This window comes from Bos javanicus, chromosome 25, assembly GCF_032452875.1.
Source record: "Bos javanicus breed banteng chromosome 25, ARS-OSU_banteng_1.0, whole genome shotgun sequence".
Taxonomy (NCBI): Eukaryota; Metazoa; Chordata; class Mammalia; order Artiodactyla; family Bovidae; genus Bos; species Bos javanicus.
The window spans coordinates 16,698,099-16,715,319 of NC_083892.1; the positions used below are offsets into that span (position 1 = coordinate 16,698,099).

At 46.2% G+C, this 17,221-nt stretch overlaps 1 protein-coding gene across 3 annotated transcripts in view; it reads right to left on the reverse strand.

Moving 5' to 3' along the window:
* Positions 1-4,660: 4,660 nt before the first annotated feature.
* Positions 4,661-17,221, reverse strand: part of SYT17 (synaptotagmin 17) — an 88,693-nt gene continuing 76,132 nt past the window's right edge. For all 3 annotated transcript variants that reach the window (XM_061401262.1, XM_061401263.1, XM_061401265.1), the window contains exon 8: positions 4,661-6,105. In XM_061401262.1, the coding sequence (XP_061257246.1) occupies positions 5,909-6,105 (197 nt within the window). In that variant the 3' untranslated portion in view covers positions 4,661-5,908. The remainder of the gene's footprint in view (positions 6,106-17,221) is intronic.

Sequence of the window (17,221 nt, forward strand, 5' to 3'; positions counted from 1 at the left end):
TCCCCACTCTCCATCATCTGGTGTGCTGACTGTCCTTCAGGGGCCCCTGCTGTCATGTCAAACACCCTCTGTGTGAATGGACCAGGTGGACAAGGAGGGTCAGCAGACACAGGGCACCGGAAATGCTTTTGAAAAGTGGAGGGTCCTTTGATTTGGCAAATAAACCTCCTAAATGATCCGTGTTGATAATATGTGGTGGCTGGAGATTTTGGTAAATGGGATCATGACCCTGCTCTGAAGGAAACACCACAAGTATTTGTGACATGCTCAGCCCAGCATGTGGTTCATGGAGAGCAGCAGTGGCATCTCCTGGGAGCGCATTAAATGCATAATGCCCCAGCCCTGACCTGCTGAATTGGAACCTGCATTTTGACTAGATCCCCGGGGAGTCATATGTACATCCATGTTACCTTACTCTAGACAGGGGCAAGCAAACTTTCTTAAAAATTCTGTTTTTTTAAGAAGAATTAAGAATTCTTTTTAGAGAAGGAAATGGCAACCCACTCCAGTGTTCTTGCCTGGAGAATCCCAGGGACGGGGAAGCCTGGTGGGCTGCCGTCTATGGGGTTGCACAGAGTCGGACATGACTGAAGCGACTTAGCAGCAGCAGCAGCAGCAAGAATTCTTTTAAGAAGAATATTTAAGGTGTACAACATGATGATGTACAACATTTCACTATATATATATATATAGTGAAATGATACAGCGAAATAATTAACATATCATCTCCTTTTGTGTGTGCTGAGTGCACCTGAAATCTACTCTTTGCAAATTTCCAGCATTCAGGACTGTGCTGTTAATTATAACCATCACGCTGTACCTTTGACCCCTAGACTTATTCATCCTACATAACTGCAACTTAATTTTTTTCTGTAAAGAGCCAGACAGTAGTGGCTTTGCAGGCCACAACTCTGAATCTTAGGAATGAGCCTGACTGGGTTCCAGTAAAACTTTATTTACAAAAAAGAGTAGTGGGCTGGATTTGGCCTGTAGGCCATAGTTTGCACCCCCTGCTCCAGACTTCAAGTTTACTGTCTAGAACATAGACAATTTATTCACTTAACATATAGGATCTTTGCTGCCATTTGGAGGTTGTAGAGGTCTCTTCGTAACACAATATATATTTTCTGGTCTCTTAAAGGCATTACTCAACCCTATACATGCACACATACACCCACTGTGCTCATGGTGCCTGCGGGTTCAGCAAAGATCTATTTCTTTCTTCCTATTATCTATCTATCATCTCCTTTAGTTTCTTACCTTTTAAAAATTGTCATTTATTTACCAGTAAGTAAAATAAAGTTCCCTGCCCCCCACCACCATTATAAAAGGGACAGTAGAGGCTGGTTTATTTCATACTTTCCAATTCAGGCATATCTGTATCTGTGTTTAAATTTCAGACCTGCTTCTGTGTGACCACACACTGATTATTTAATCCCTCTTAACTTTGGTTTCCTCATCTGAAAAATGGAAATAAATCAATACCTTCCCTCATACAAGTGCTTAGAACAATGCCTGACACTTAAGCGCTCAATATACATTAAACTACCATGAGATCACTATAGGACCCTCAAAAACACTGAATTGGAAGGTATAAAATTGTAGCAAAATGACTTCCCAAAAGATAACCCCTGTGACCTTCAGGGCAATGTCTTCCAGTCTTTTTTCTAGGCATAAGTTTAAAATTTTTGCTTAGTGGTGCTCATTCCTAATTATTTTAAATGGTATTTTTGACCCTGAAAAAAGGACAGCGATCCCATTCGCCATGGAAGACAGGCCACCCAGAAAGGAAAAGAATCAGGAGGCATGGACGGCTGTGACACGTGTGCTTCGCTGTTCTGTCTATAATCAGCAAGCACTGCCCGATGCGTGTCCATTAGGAACAGCCAGCAAGTGCGGTGTGTTAAGACCTTGCTGGCATTATCCTGGCTCGTCCTCATACCACCTGCAGCCTTGCGGGGTAGAAACTGCCATCCTATTTTCAGATGAGTCAGTCCAGCACAGTGGTCAGCCACACTGGCTCTGATTTAAGTGTGTTAGGGCTGCTACAACAAAGTTCCAGAGATGGGGTGCTTCAAATAGCACAGCTTCACTGCCTCACAGTTCTGGAGGCCAGAAGTCCCAAGTCCAGGTGTTGGCAGAAGCCGTTCCCGGAAAGGCACGGTCCTCGGCCTGGGTCTCCAGGCCTCTCTCCTTGACTTGTAGATGCCGCCTTCTCCCCATGTCTCCGCACATCACCTTCCCTCAGTGTGTGTCTGTCTCTGTGTCCTCACCTCCCCTTAATGTAAGGACACCAGTTGTATTGGATCAGGGCCCACCCTGATGACTTCATTTAACCTGAATCACCTTTAAGGAGTCCCATCTCTCAACACAGTCACATGCTGAGGTCGTGGGGGTTAAGGTTTCAGTACACGAGCTTGGGGGAGCTGCAATTTAGCTCATACCAGGCTCTAGAGTCAGCCAGCTAGAATGCCTGGGCTGGCATTCTAGCTCCACTGCTTACTCACCACTTAATCTCATGAAGCCTCAGCTTCCTCATTTATAAGAGGGAACTAACAACATCTCCCATGTGGGTTGCTGCAGGAGGATGAAATGAGACACTTAGCACTTGGCACAGTGCTTGGTCAGCCCTCTGGTTATTGGGAACGAGGGTAGCAGGTGCTGGGGATGCCCCACTTGCAACCCTCATTACCCAAGTGCCCACGAGGCTGCCGTGGGCTGGACCACCCATGGGGACAGCTCATCTGCTCGAGCACACCCTCGTTCTCTGCCCGGGGAGTTCTCTATGCTACCCAAGTTGGCTCAGCCCAACAGGACAGTGCTAAAGTATCCAACGCTGAATGCCAACGGGGGTACCCCTCAGGCCCTGAGCAATAAGATGCAGTAGTTAAAAAGTCCAGTTTCCCTGTAGTGGTCACTCTCAAGTGTATTCTATTAATATGTGGGTCCCCAGCATGACTGAGCCCTAGCTACTCACAATGCCAATTAAAGCAGGCTTTGATGGTGTTCCTCCTTCCTCTGACTTATCCTTCCATTTATGATTCCTGGGGTCACCTCCCAAATAAGCCATCACACCCAAGTCCTTGCACCCAAGTCAATTCTAAAGGAAATTAGTCCTGAATATTCATTGGAAGGACTGATGCTGAAGCTGAAACTCCAATACTTTGGTCACCTGATGGGAAGAGCTACCTCGTTTGAAAAGACCCTGGTGCTGGGGAAGATTGAAGGCGGGAGGAGGGCATGACAGAGGATGAGATGATTGGATGGCATCACCAACTTGATGGATATGAGTCTGAGTAAGCTCCAGGAATTGGTGATGGACAGGGAAGCCTGGCGTGCTGCAGTCCATGAGGTCGCAAAGAGTCGGACACGACTGAGTGACTGAACTGCGCTGAACTGAACCCAAGTCCTTGCCTCAACATCAGTTTCAAAAGTGTCCCACCTGAGATAATGAGGAACCTGGGTCCCAGAGCAGCTCTGAGACTTGATGAGGGTGCAGGCAGGGAGTGCTGGGCCTGAGGTCTGAACCGTGGCTTCTCTGGCTCCAAAGCCAATCACCGTGTAACATCTCTAGTCCTGTTTTCCCTCATTCTGTTTATTCTCTCATATTTCTCTCCTCTTCTGTGCAACCATGGGCAGGAAGGCGTTTTATAAAGAAGGAAAAGCTTCTCCTTTTCTCTCCTTAGAAACATAACCTAAGGCAATCTCCCTGTCTTTCCCCCTCGACCTTCATGCCACCTCCACTCCAGAGTGGGAGGCACCAGAGGACCCGCGAGGGGATCCTGGAAAGCCCAATGGGGCCAGGAGTGGACCCATCTCAGCCCACGAGGTTTACCTAGGTCAAGCCCCTTTTACTGGACACAATAGAAAGCTAAGTAGCCATGGCTCTTGTCCTGAACAAATGAACAGTTTTATAGGAAAAAACTCTTCCTTTCCTCACCTGGAAAATGGGGATAATAATAGCTCCCTTGTCAAGAGGTTGTTGTGAGAATTAAATAAGGCTGTGCTGGCATTGGGCTTAGTACGCAGTAAGGCCTTAGTTAGAGGTAGTTGTTGTTAAAAAAGTTAAACAGAAAAGCTTCTTGTGGGCAGGACAGGAAGGAGCTGTCATTTCTGTCTTGGCAATTGAACCTGGGTCTTAACGATGAGTACGAGTTGAAATTATTAAGCTGCTGGTAACCATGATGCTCCCTGAATGGGGAGAGCCTGTCCAGGAGAGCCTCTGGATCCAGCTATGCCTAAAGCCAGGACTTCCTTTGTGGCTTAAACAATTTGGTGTTAAGTTCCCGTTGCTTGGAACAGGAGGGACCTGACATAAATCCTTATCTTCTTTTACACAAGTTCTCCTGTCAGTTGTCAGGTAAATATACCTTAATGTTTTAACTGTCCTTTCTGCCTAGACCACACACAAGTCTAACCATCAATGTCCAGCATGACTGGCTGTCTGGTTACACCCACTGTGGCCCTCGAGTGTCCCAACTGAGATCCTAGGTATCATGGGGCAGGGACAAGCCATCCCTGTGCCTGGTCTGAATTCTGGACCCATGAGATCTATGAGCACAATAAACACCAGTGCTTTGAGTTTTTACACAGAGACAGTAACTGAAATACCCTCCTACCCTCCATGCCCGTGTTCATGAAGAAAAAGATAACTCAAATGCATGGCACAAATAAACAATCTTTAATTTCAATAAACAGCTCCCCATTATACCAGACAACACGCTGTGGGAAGAGATACAGAAGCATCCAACAGAGAGAGAGAGAGATCTATTCTAACTACACTAATTTCTTAGCACAAGAGAAGTGACTTTGGTTCACACACAAAACACAGCGAGACCCTCAGAGTGTGACAAGAGGGAGACTCTTGGGTGGGGGCGTGGTGGGCGTGGTGGCCTTTTTATTCCATGTAACTGTCCTCTGCAGGTCTTTTGGGAGTCTCAATCACCATGGTTCGGTCAAAAAATGTTACTTCTGCTCTATCATATTCTATTAACTTGCTATTCACACACGCTACTGTTACTGAGGTGGGGTCTTGACACACAGGAGGGTGGTGAGTGAAACTTCACTGACAGGCAAGGCAGACAGGAGGAGTGCTCAGGCCTGAGGTCCCGGCCAGTGCCTCGCGCACCAAGGGGGACACACAGGCACACACACACATACACACGCTCACCTGAGGGCACACACGCCAGAACATCCACACACATACCCACGGGGAGTCCCCAGGGAGAAGCTAACACAAGGACGGCTTCAGGGAAGCCAGGAGAGGCTTCTGACACTGGACTATGTTTTGTTGCCGTTTGGTTTCTTCAGATAGTCTAATCTATGTATAACACCCACTAAAGAGAAGACAAAGTACTTACACGTTGGGGCCAAGGTAGCAGGTTTGAGGAACCTCTGGGAACAGCAGGCTGTTCGGGAGTCACCCAGTGGGTGCGCATTTTGGGTTTGGGGGGGTGGCGGTTAGGCCTCCCAACACTGGCCAAAGTGAAAGTGAAGTGAAAGTGTCAGTCACTCAGTCATGTCCAACTCTGAGACACTGGCCAGACTCTTGGAAAACTTCATCTCAGTGGAGGTTGGCACCCTCGGGGAGGTCTTTTCTCTGGCTTGAGGGTTGAAAGAGCATTTTAGGGCAGAAGGATCCAGGAGATTAAGCACTGCCCATAAGTCTCATGGCAGAGCCCGCTCAGCTTGCGGCTAATGGATGGATGGGGCTTCTGGAAAGTTCTCAGGCCCCACTCCTCAAGGGCGGCCAGTGTGTGATCAATAGTCAGTGTCCTCTTGGTTCTGAGAGGAGTTGGGTGTGTATGGGTGTGTGTGTGCGGATGGAACAGTATACACATATGGCATTTTTTTTGTCCTAAGTTTTCTTCCTTGTTTCCACAGATGACAGCTGCCGTCCCCGTGGCCCTCAGGTCACCTCCAGCGAGGCAGGGGACACGCGGTCGCACTCGGCCCGGGACCGCAGGCTGTGCCACTGCTCCACGGCCGTGCGGTGGGCGCTGAGCATCCGCCGCCAGTGGTTTGATTCCGAGGGGCCGGAGGAGTACTGGCCGATGACGATCCTCCCGATGAAGTCGTTGCTGCTCTTCATGTTGTGGCCGAACACTAACCAGAGGGGCAGGGGAGGCAGGACAGAGGCGTTAGTCTCCATACGCCTCGACGGCAGGCGCGAGTCCTTGTTTTCAGAACACTGTTTCTTTTAACCCCGGAAAATTCCCCGATTCCCTCCTCATCCTCCCGTAAGTCCCTTGGCTGCAGCTTTTGACCTCTGACCCTGCAGCCTCACCACGCTGCCCTCAGGGCATGACAGCCGGGTAGTCCCGGTGGACCCGCCCAGCCACCACTGGAGTCCCGCTGAGTGCTCGAACCAGGTTCTGAAGGCCGCACTGCTGACGCAGGGGCTGGAAATTCTCTGTGGGGGCAGCCTGCGCGCTGTAGGCTGTCCAGCAGCACTTCAGGCCTCTACCACCAGCTGCCATTTTCACCCACAATCCCCAAATCTCCACACAGGGCCCAGTATCTCCAGGGCGTCAATTCACCCCAGATAAGAACCACCTGGTTAAGCTGTAGGTCATGAGAACAGACATCCTAGATGAATCCTAGGGCTTCCTTCATAGCTCAGTTGGTAAAGAGTCTGCCTGCAATGCAGGAGACCCTGGTTCGATTCCTGGGTCGGGAAGAGCCTTTGGAGAAGGGATAGGCTACCTACTCCAGTATTCTTGGGCTTCCCTTGTGGCTCAGCTGGTAAAGAATCCGCTGCAATGTGGGAGGCCTGGGTTCGATCCCTGGATTGGGAAGATCCCCTGGAGAAGTTTGGAAAGGCTACCCACTCCAGTATTCTGGCCTGGAGAATTCCATGGACTATACAGCCCATGGGGTCACAAAGAGTGAATCCTGGCTCTGTCATTGGACAGCTCTGGGACCCCTGAGATAAGCAAAGGAGCCCCTCTGACACTCAGTTTCCTCCTCGGTTACACGGGAATCTTAACTACCTTAGGAGCCTGCACTGAGATTCTGGCACTTAATGTTGTTGGGTTGCTAACTTGTGTCCGACTCTTTGCAACCCCATGGACTTTAGCACACCTGACTTCCCTGTCCTTCACTGTCTCCCAGAGTTTGCTCAAATTCATGTTCATTGAGTAGGTGATGCTTTCTAACCATCTCATCCTCTGCCACCCTCTTCTTAGTAAGTGCAGCCTTGGCACTTAATAAGTACTCAACAAACACTACACTGCTCTTTCAATCCTCAATTTCTACCTGTTGACCTTTATGAAAGAGACAGGCTGCAGAGGCAAGGTTCCTGAGAGAAAGGGCTCTGGCAATTTCTTCTCCCTTTGTTGCACGGTATGTCCCTTCAGAAGGCTGTTAATTCCCATGCAAGCTTAATTCGTGTCTTTCAAGCCTAATGAGATAGCTTGATTTATCTTTCCAGCCGAGTTCTGCCTAATTCCTTATCTGCATGTGGGGAGTCAGGGCATGCCATCTCGCTGACGGGAAAGCAGGCTGTGTTTGTCTGTGTTATAAATGAAGGACTACAGAACGGGGACTATCAAAGATTCACCCAGCGTGAGCAGAGCACAGGCGAGCAGATCCCAGAAGGGGTGCCCATTATCAAACAAACCAGCTAAAATTTGCAACCCAAAACAGAGACTGAATGCTAACAAATCTCTGTTCTCCTCTGTGGGATTCACATCAAGAATTCCAAATGATAAAAATAAGGGGAAAAGAAGAAAAGTGGAAAAACAAAAACCCTATCCATTGTTTTAAGCCCCAAAAGACCAGAGTGAACTGGGCTAAGTTCACTCCATCAACAGTGTCCCATACCTATCAGCTCCACGAACAAAAACTGGACCGCGTTCATTTTTCATACATCTGGTAAAGTGGCCACTATGCGTAGGTAGACCTGATTTATAGGGAAACCCCTTACAGAAGAGAAAAATTAGGACTAGTCTTTGCTTAATAAAGGAAACTGCTGAGAAGCTCTCTGATGCATCTGAAAAAACAAACAAGCACAACTTCTTTGAATAGGCAACATGCAGGACTCTTGAACCACACTCGTAGGGAATGGAAGGTTAAACTTTCACCAAATGAAAACAAGTTACCAGAGTCCCTTTTCCTGTAGGCCTCACATCTAAAGCAAGATATCAGGAGACCATTTCAGGCCCCATTTGGGCTTTTTCCCTGGGGATAAAATGTTCTATCTTCCTCTGCCTCTCCAAAACTCAAGAATGAAAATGGAGAAACAGCCTAGTGGTTTTGCTTCTTTGGGAAGTGGTTTTAAGAAAAGAAATCTCAAATATTCTCAGGTACTGTTGGTGAAAGAGGAAGCAGTTTCATCTTTTGGGCAGAGTATCTGCTCAAAATAAGAATGTCATTGCTTAAGACCCACCAATTCTACCTCCAGAGATCTGTCCCATAGAATTACCTGCACGAAGGAACAAAGATACACATAAAAGAATTATCCACCGTAGCAGGGGCTGACAAACTGGAGCCCTCAAGCCAAACCTGGTCTGTACCTGTTTTTTGTAAATAAAGTTTTACTGGAACCCAGTCAAATCTGTTTGTTCACACAATGCCTGCAGCTGCTTTTGTGCTACAGCAGCAGAGTTGAGTAGCTGCAAGAGGGACCGTGTGGCCTTCAAAGCTGAAAATATTTACTATCTGGTCCTTTACAAAGATGTTTGCCAACCCCTCCTCTAGAACATCATTTGTGAGCATGAAAAATGGAAACAACAAAAACACTTCACGAGCAAGTGTGAGGGAGGCTGTTGATATCCTGCCCACCGTGGAGGCTACCCCTAGCCTTTGTTGCTGACATCCCACGGTGAGCACCTGCTGCGCTCTGCCTGGGACATGCCAGTGTATGCTGACCACGTGACTTTTGCAGGGGCCTTGGGCCACACAAGAGCAACTTGACCTCAGAAAAGGCTGGGGACTAGGTCAGCCACCCAGACTGTCAGCCATGCTTGCACAACTGACCCCTAAACCAAATTCTAGACACGAAGCCTTCAGTGAGCTTCCCTGGTTGGTGATCCTCCGAGCATGTTGCCACACGTCATTATTGGGAGAATGAAATGCTGTCCATGTGACATTTGTAACTCATGCCTGGTCTCTCCTGGACTCTGCCTTTTGCTGGTTTGAGTCTGTATCTTTTCACTGCAGTGAACTATAACCATGAGTATAACAGCTTTTCCAAGTTCTGTGAGTCCTGGAGGATCAATGAACCTGCCAGTGGTCCCGCCTCCCAAGCTCCAGTTACCCACTCATGGATCATCCTTCACTCGCCTGCCTCCCTTTCTGGTCTCACTTGCCCAATCTCTTATCAGTATTTCCTGGGATCACCTTCCTAGTAGCCTGCTTGCACCCAAGTCTTGTCTTAGGATCAGCTTTGGGAGCACCCAGACAAACACTGGAGAGGACTAATAATTTCTGATGTGACAATACCATGGAAACCAGCACCATGGTTAAAAATGAGACAGACCTATATATACAAGATGGAAACGTCTCCAAGACATATTGCTAGGAGACAAAATCTAGTTGCAAAAACAGTATATGTAAACACAATCTCTTTTTGCTTAAAAAAAAAAAGAAAAAAAAATGATATTGGGTTGGCCAAAACATTCGTTCAGATTTTTCCATAAGATCGTATGGAAAAACCCAAATGAATGTTTTGGTCAACCCAATATATAGACTAGAAAACAATATCTGGAAGACTATTCACAAAATTGTTCAGAGCAGCTCTCTCTAGGGAAGGGAAACAGAACTTTCTACTTTCTGTACTTATTATATAAGTATGTACAGTTTGAGCTTCTAACAAGAATATATAATTTTGGGGGAAAAAAAACAAAGGAAAAAATAAGCCTCTATTAGAGAATCTACATCGAAATCAGCAGAAGGGGCAGAAGTATGAACGGAAATCTGATAGCCTACGCTTCTTATCCCAATGTGCAAAGTAACTTGGCTTGGTGAATCATTCAGCTCTTGAAGGGTGGTCGCTCTTCAGTGATTCAGCCGTTCTGACGGGAAGCAGTCGTTGCTACGGCCATCTGAGCTAATTGGCAGGCTTCGGGACTTGCAAATCACTTGGAAAAGTTATGGCAATCTTAGCAGTCTTTTAAAAGCCAAACATTTAAAATGCAAATTGTAATACCCTGAATAAAACTAATGACTTCTATCATAAACGTTGTCTGGGAGAACATCAAGTTGGCCATCTCGGTCAATTCCAGGGATTGTGTTGGTGGAGAGCATAGGGAATTACACTGGATATTGACTGAATCCAGAGAGCGGCTCAGAGACAGGAGGCTAGATATCCCTGGCCCACTCCACCCTGTACACAAGGAAGCCAAGTCACTGAGCGAGCTGGTGGCAACATGCAGTATTTGCAGCAAAAAAAAAAAAAAAACCCTGTATATGAAGTAAATTCCTCATAACTAGATCCCTATATTTCTCCTTTTCAAAAACAATAATATCTAGAAATTTTATTGTGAGGCACCCCAAATATCCCCACTGACTGTCATGGGGACTCATTTTACTACCATCATTAGTATATATCTTCACAATGTATATGCTCTAATTTATCCTCATCGTCTGGAGGGATTTTCTGAACAACCTGAATAATCCAGAGAGTGACAGAAAGGCGCAGATGTCAACAAGGACCTATTGTATAGCACAGGGAACTATACTCAATATCTATAGTTTCCACTATAATGGAAAATAATCGAAAAGAATGTGTGTGTATGTGTATAACTGAATCATTTTGCTGTACACTTGACTTAACACAACATTGCAAATTAACCATATTCAATTTTTAAAAATGCATAGATGTCACAAAGTCCAAGCACAAAACCTATGCAGAGGGGGCCTCACATTTTCTCTTAGATCTTATTTATTCTTCATGAATTTAGACATAATTCAAATATACTTGGTCATCTGCTTTCCCCATCTGGAGTAATTTTAATCAATTTAGTGGACCGTGACTACCAGACAGATACCAGAACTTAGAGTAGTACAGGGCCATTTGGTGAAGGGGCAAACAATCCTTTCCTCCTTCACAGAGCTCGGGGATGGTCACCGTGTGATCATTTATTTATTTATTTGAACTTTTTATTTTGTATTCGGGTATAGCCGATTAACAATGCTGTAAGTTTCAGGTGAATAGCAAATAGACTCTGTCATATATATACATGTATCCATTCTCCCCCAAACCCGCCTCCCATCCAGGCTGTCACATAACACTGAGCAGAGTTCCATGTGCTATATTAATATAATATGTCCTTTTTGGTTATCCATTTTAAATACAGCTGTGTGTGCCTGTCACCATCCCTTCCAAAGATCCCTTCCACCTAGAAACTGTAAGTTCATTTTCTAAGTTTGTGAGTCTATTTCGGTTTTGTAAATAAGTTCATTTGTATCACTTTTTAGATCCCACAGACAAGAGATGTCCTGTGGTATTTCTCCTTCTCTGTTTGACTTCATTCACTCGGTATGACTCTGATGGTTCACTGTTATGGGGGCTGCTCTGAGCCCCTTGGTCCGTCCATGTTGCTGCAAATGGCATTATTTCATTCCTTTCAATGGCTAAGTAATATTCCATTGAAAGCCTTCCTAAGAGAACAATGGAAAGAAGTAGAGGAAAACAACAGAATGGGAAAGACTAGAGATCTCTTCAAGAAAATTAGAGATACCAAGGGAACACTTCACACAAAGATGCGCACAATAAAGGACAAAAATGGTATGGATCTAACAGAAACAAAAGATATTAAGAAGAGGTGGCAAGAATACCCAGAAGAACTATACAAAAAAGATCTTAATGACCCAGATAACCACGATAGTGTGATCACTCACCTAGAGCCAGACATCCTGGAGTGTGAAGTCCCATTAGGCCTTAGGAAGCATCACTATGAACAAAGCTAATGGAGGTGATAGAATTCCAGCTGAGCTATTCCAGAATCCTAAAAGATGATTCTGTTAAAGTGCTGTAGTTAATATATCAGCAAATTTGGAAAACTCAGCAGTAGCCACAGGACTGGAAAAGGTCAGTTTTCAATCCAATCCCAGAGAAAGGCAATGCCAAAGAATGTTCAAACTACCGCACAACTGCACTCATTTCACATGCTAGCCAGGTCATGCTCAAAATCCTCCAAGCCAGGCTTCTACGTATGTGAAAGGAGAAATTCGAGAGGTACAAGCTGGATTTAGCAAAGGCAAAGGACCAGAGATCAAACTGCCAACATCTGTTGGATCACAGAAAAAGCAAGAGATTCCAGAAAAACATCTGCTTCATTGACTGTGCTAAAGCCCTTAATGGTGTGAATCACAACAAACTGTGGAAAATTCTCCAAGAGATGGGAGTACTAGACCACTTTATCTGTCTCCTGAGAAACCTGCATGCAGGTTAAGAAGCAACAGTTAGAACTGAACATGGAACAGCAGACTAGTTCAAAACTGGGAAAGAAGTATGTCAAGGCTGTATATTGTCATCCTGTTTATTTAACTTATATGCATAGCACATGTTGCAAAATGCTGGGCTGGATGAAGCACACGCTGGAATCAAGATTGCCAGGAGAAATATCAATAACCTCAGATATGCAGATGACACCACCCTATGGCAGAAAGCAAGAGGAACTAAAGAGCCTCGTGATGAAGGTGAAAGAGGAGAGTGAAAAAGCTGGCTTAAAACTCAGCATTCAGAAAACTAAAATCATGGCATCTGGTCCCATCACTTCATGGCAAATAGATGGGGAAACAATGGAAACAGTGATAGACTTTATTTTTTTGGGCTCCAAAATCACTGCAGATGGTGATTGCAGCCATGAAATTAAAAGACACTTGTTCCTTGGAAGAAAAGTATGACAATCCTAGACAGCACATTAAAAGGCAGAGATATTACTTTGCTGATAAAGGTCCATATAGTCCAAGCTATGGTTTTTCCAGTAGTCGTGTATGGACCATAAAGAAGGCTGAGCGCCGAAGAATTGATGCTTTTGAACTGTGGTGTTGGAGAAGAGTCTTGAGAGTCCCTTGGACTACAAGGAGATCAAACAAGTCAATCCTAAAGAAAATCAATCCCAAATATTCATTGGAAGGACTGATGCTGAATCTGAAGCTCCAACACGTTGGCCACCTGATGTGAAGAGCTGACTCGTTAGAAAAGACCATGATGCTGGGAAAGATGGAAGGCAAGAGGAGAAGGGGATGACAGAGGACGAGATGGTTGGATGGCATCACCGACTCAATGGACATGAGTTTGAGCAAGCTTCGGGAGCTGGTGATGGACAGGGAGGCCTGGCATGCTGCAGTCCATGGTGTCGCAAAGAGTTGGACACGACTGAGAGACTGAACAACAACAAATATTCCACTGTATATATGTGCTACATCTTCTTTACCCACTCCTCTGTTGATGGACATTTAGGCTGCTTCCATGTCTTGGCTATTGTAAAAAGAGCTGCAGTGAACACTGGGATGCATGTATCCTTTCAGATTATGTTTTTCTCCAACATATGCCCAGGAGTATGGTAGCTCTGTCTTTAGTTTTTTAAGAAACCTTCATACTGTTCTCCATAGTGGCTGTACCAATTTACACCCCCACCAACAGTGTAGGAGGGTTCCCTTCTCTCCACACGCTCTCCAGCATTTATAATTTGTGGCTTTTTTTTCTGTTAGCTACTCTCGCTTGTGTGGGGTGATATCTCATTGTAGTTCTGATTTGCATTTCTCTAATGAATTAGTGATGTTAACATTTTTTTCATGTGCCTGTTGGTCATCTGTATGTCTTCTTTGGAGAAATATCTGTTCAGGTCTTCTGCCCACTTTCTGAGTGGGTTATTTGTTTTAATGATGTTAAGCATCATGTGATCATTTGTTTTTATAATTTAAGATTCTGAATCTGTAGGAAGGCTCAGTGTCCAGGTTAATGGGTCAAATGAAGTACAAACAGTTTTCTTTCAAACAGTTAAAACTTTAAAGTCTTTTTAAAAGTATAAGTGGAAAGCATTTGGGAAGTAGAAAATTTACTCAAACCCCTTTACTTCTCCTCCCTGCCTGATTACGGGAGAGCGCCAGCTATGCCAGGAACACGCTCTGAGCTGTCACACTGCTCTCCCTCCAACCTCGACAGACCTCAAACACCCTGACAGCCACAGTCTCCGAGCATCACCCTCTGTGTGGACCAGTGAGTCACCGAAGTCCATCTCTCTCCATCCTCAGATGCAGAGCGGACACAACCTGCACATTACACTTTCTGGAATTTCTCTCTACAGAATCATCAACATATGTGCCTCTGTGGTGCCAGTCACCACGGCCATGCAGCTGAGGAAGTCCTAACTGGCAAAACCAAAGCAGGATGAGAGGCTCAAGGCTTTGAAGGAGTGTGGAGAGTACCACTTCTCTACTAAGCACCTACTGTGTACATGGCCCAGGACTAAGCACATCACATGGATTGACTCACTTAATCTTCACACCAACCCTCCAGAGTGGCATTGCCCACCCTTTGCACTGCTGACATTTGGGGCCAGATCACTCTCTGTAATGGGGGCGCTGTTCTGAGCACTGCAGGATGCCCTGTAGCGCCCCAGCCTCTGCCCACTGGATGCCACTAACAGTCCTCTCCCAGCTGTGACAACCCAAAGCAACTCCAGACCCGGCCAAACATAATCCACCCCCTCCCCCTCCACTGAGAACCACTGCTCTAAGGCAGCTGCTGCCATCGGTCCATTTTACAGTTGGGGAGACCGAGGCCCAGAGGTGCAGAGAGATTCCTGCTCCAGTCAACATCTAGGTGCCCCGAGTGAGTCAGGGGCAAGATGAGGCTTGCACATGTTGATATTTGCTGTAAAAACGATTTTGTTCTTTCCTGAAAGAGCTAAACTCTTGGCTGCTAATTTAGTTTGCCAAGGCAGACGGTTCTGGAAGGGAAGCTAGATGACTTAAGAGTGTGGGTGTGATAAACACTGCAAATGGGAAAAAAAAAATCTTGATCTTTTACCAGCAGGAGCAGACTTGGCTGCTCCCCACTTTGCATGCTTGGTTCACAAGGTGATGCCCCCATAAGCAGGGAGGGTCCCACTCATGGAACCCCACCTTGTCACTGTTACCTGAAAGCTACCTCTTGGGTGCTGAGTGGAGCTGCTCCCCTGTTTTCGAAAAAACTGCACTAAGTGACCAAAACCCATCCTCGCTGTTCCACAGTCCTCCCAAACTCTTCACTGGGGAGGGATCCTCACGCTTCATCAGGCTGATATGACTTAGCTCTTGGGGGAACCCAAAGCAGTCTACATGTCCCTGCTTCCTCTCCTTCCCCCTCCCCACGGGTCAGCACTGACACCCCACAAATGTGGTACGCATTCAACTTCTGCAAAACCTCCTCAAACTTTAGTTGGTCTCCTGCGTTTGTGGACGTGGAGGCTGAGCGTACCCACCATTTGGTATAAGGGGCCTGAGCAACCACAGAGTTTGGGATTGGAAGTGAGCCTGGAACCAACAGCCTGCAAATACCTCTTTTTTCTTCTCCCTGAGACCTAGAAGCTGTTTCAGGTTTTTCTTTAAAACCAGGTAGATCATTCTTTTCTGGAGCCTTGGTTTCTCCATTTACACAATAAGTGGGGATTTAAGGTCCCTTTCAGCTTTGAGATGTCTTTGGTTCGAAGACGTTTCATCCATAACTTAAGGATGATGTTTTTTACCCTTTCCTGGCTCATTCTGTGATTCACAGCAGCTGCTCGGACAGAACTTTTTCTCCATGTTTTCCCTTCTAACAGTCATCGTGACAATTTAGATAACAGTATTACATAATTTAAAATCAGCAATGCTGAATCCTGACTTCTTTTTACTAGGCACTGAATAAATATCAATACCTTATCGACATTTCTGACTTAACACCACCATCCTGTTAGGGAAGATGCTATTTATACCCCCGTCTTACAGATGGGGAATTAGAGGCTCACAGGGCTTAGGAGGTTGAGTGTCCAAGGTCACGCAGGCAGCATGGGCACAGAGGGAAGTGAAACTCAAAGCTCATTTCGTCTCCTCCCATCTCAGAAAGAAGAGACGTCTCACCCATTCCTCCCTTCCACGGACCCTGACACAAGACAAACACAAGATGAGGAGTGAAAACATTCACGACAGGCCCTCCAGCCAGCATGTCAAGGCCAGAGGAGCTGAGAGTCAGAATGGCCCTAAATCTCCTCATGATGGTGCCTGGTTGGAGACCTTCACACCACCTCTCTGAGGCCCAGCAGGGCCAGGTTCATCTCCAACATCTGAATGGATGGCTGCTTCTTCAGCAGCACAGCAGCCAAGGAAGTTGTCTCATGTTTAGGGACTATTGAAAAGTATAATAATAGCAGTTAACGCTTATATAGAGCTTATCATGGGCTAACCCTGTTCTACAGACTATCGATACACTAAATTACTTTGTCCACACAACTCTAGTTATAAGGAGAGGACTATTATTATCTGCTCGGGTCTAGAGGTCACACACTGGCATCATGGCCTGCCTCCCAGAAGATGGACCTGGAGAAAGCCTTAAGCAGGCTTGGGTCATGTGGGTGGAAAATTCTGGGATACCAGTCCTCTGAAGTGATCTAGAAAGGGAGATGTGGACAGCAGGTGGGGACACCTCCTGGACTCCCTAGACTCCTTGCCTTCAGACCTGTCACCCCATTTAAAGTACAAGGCCTAGGAGAGAGGCTCCTCTTGCCCAGGTGTGCAGGCGACGCTGGCTTAAAGTGTTGGATTCCTTTAATGCAGCGGTTCTCAGCTGAGGCCAATTCTGTCCCCCAAATTTGGCACTGTCAAGAGACAACTGGTTGTCACAAGTAGGGGTGAGGGGTAGCCACTGGCATCTAGAGGGCAGAAGGCAGGGGTGCTCCTAACCATCATACAATGCAAAGGACAACCCCCCAGCAAAGAACTGTGGCCAGAAGCTGGCCCAAAACATCAAGTGCAGGGGTTAAGAAACTCTGCCTTAAGGGAAAAGCATGTGTTTGGGGTTTCCTTTCTTTAAGACTGAATCCATCGACATCAAAGGAAAGTCACTGAGACCCAAGAAGCTACAAAGATCTGCAGGGAAAGAGAGGTGGGAGGGGAGATGGAGGGAGAGAAGCCACCTCATTGAGCTCAGGAGGGTTTGGGAGCTCAGCAGAGAAGAAATTTCAGAGTACATTCAGGGAAAGAGGAAATTGGGGTGAAGGGGGAAGGTGCTGCTGAGAATGTCGCCGTGGCT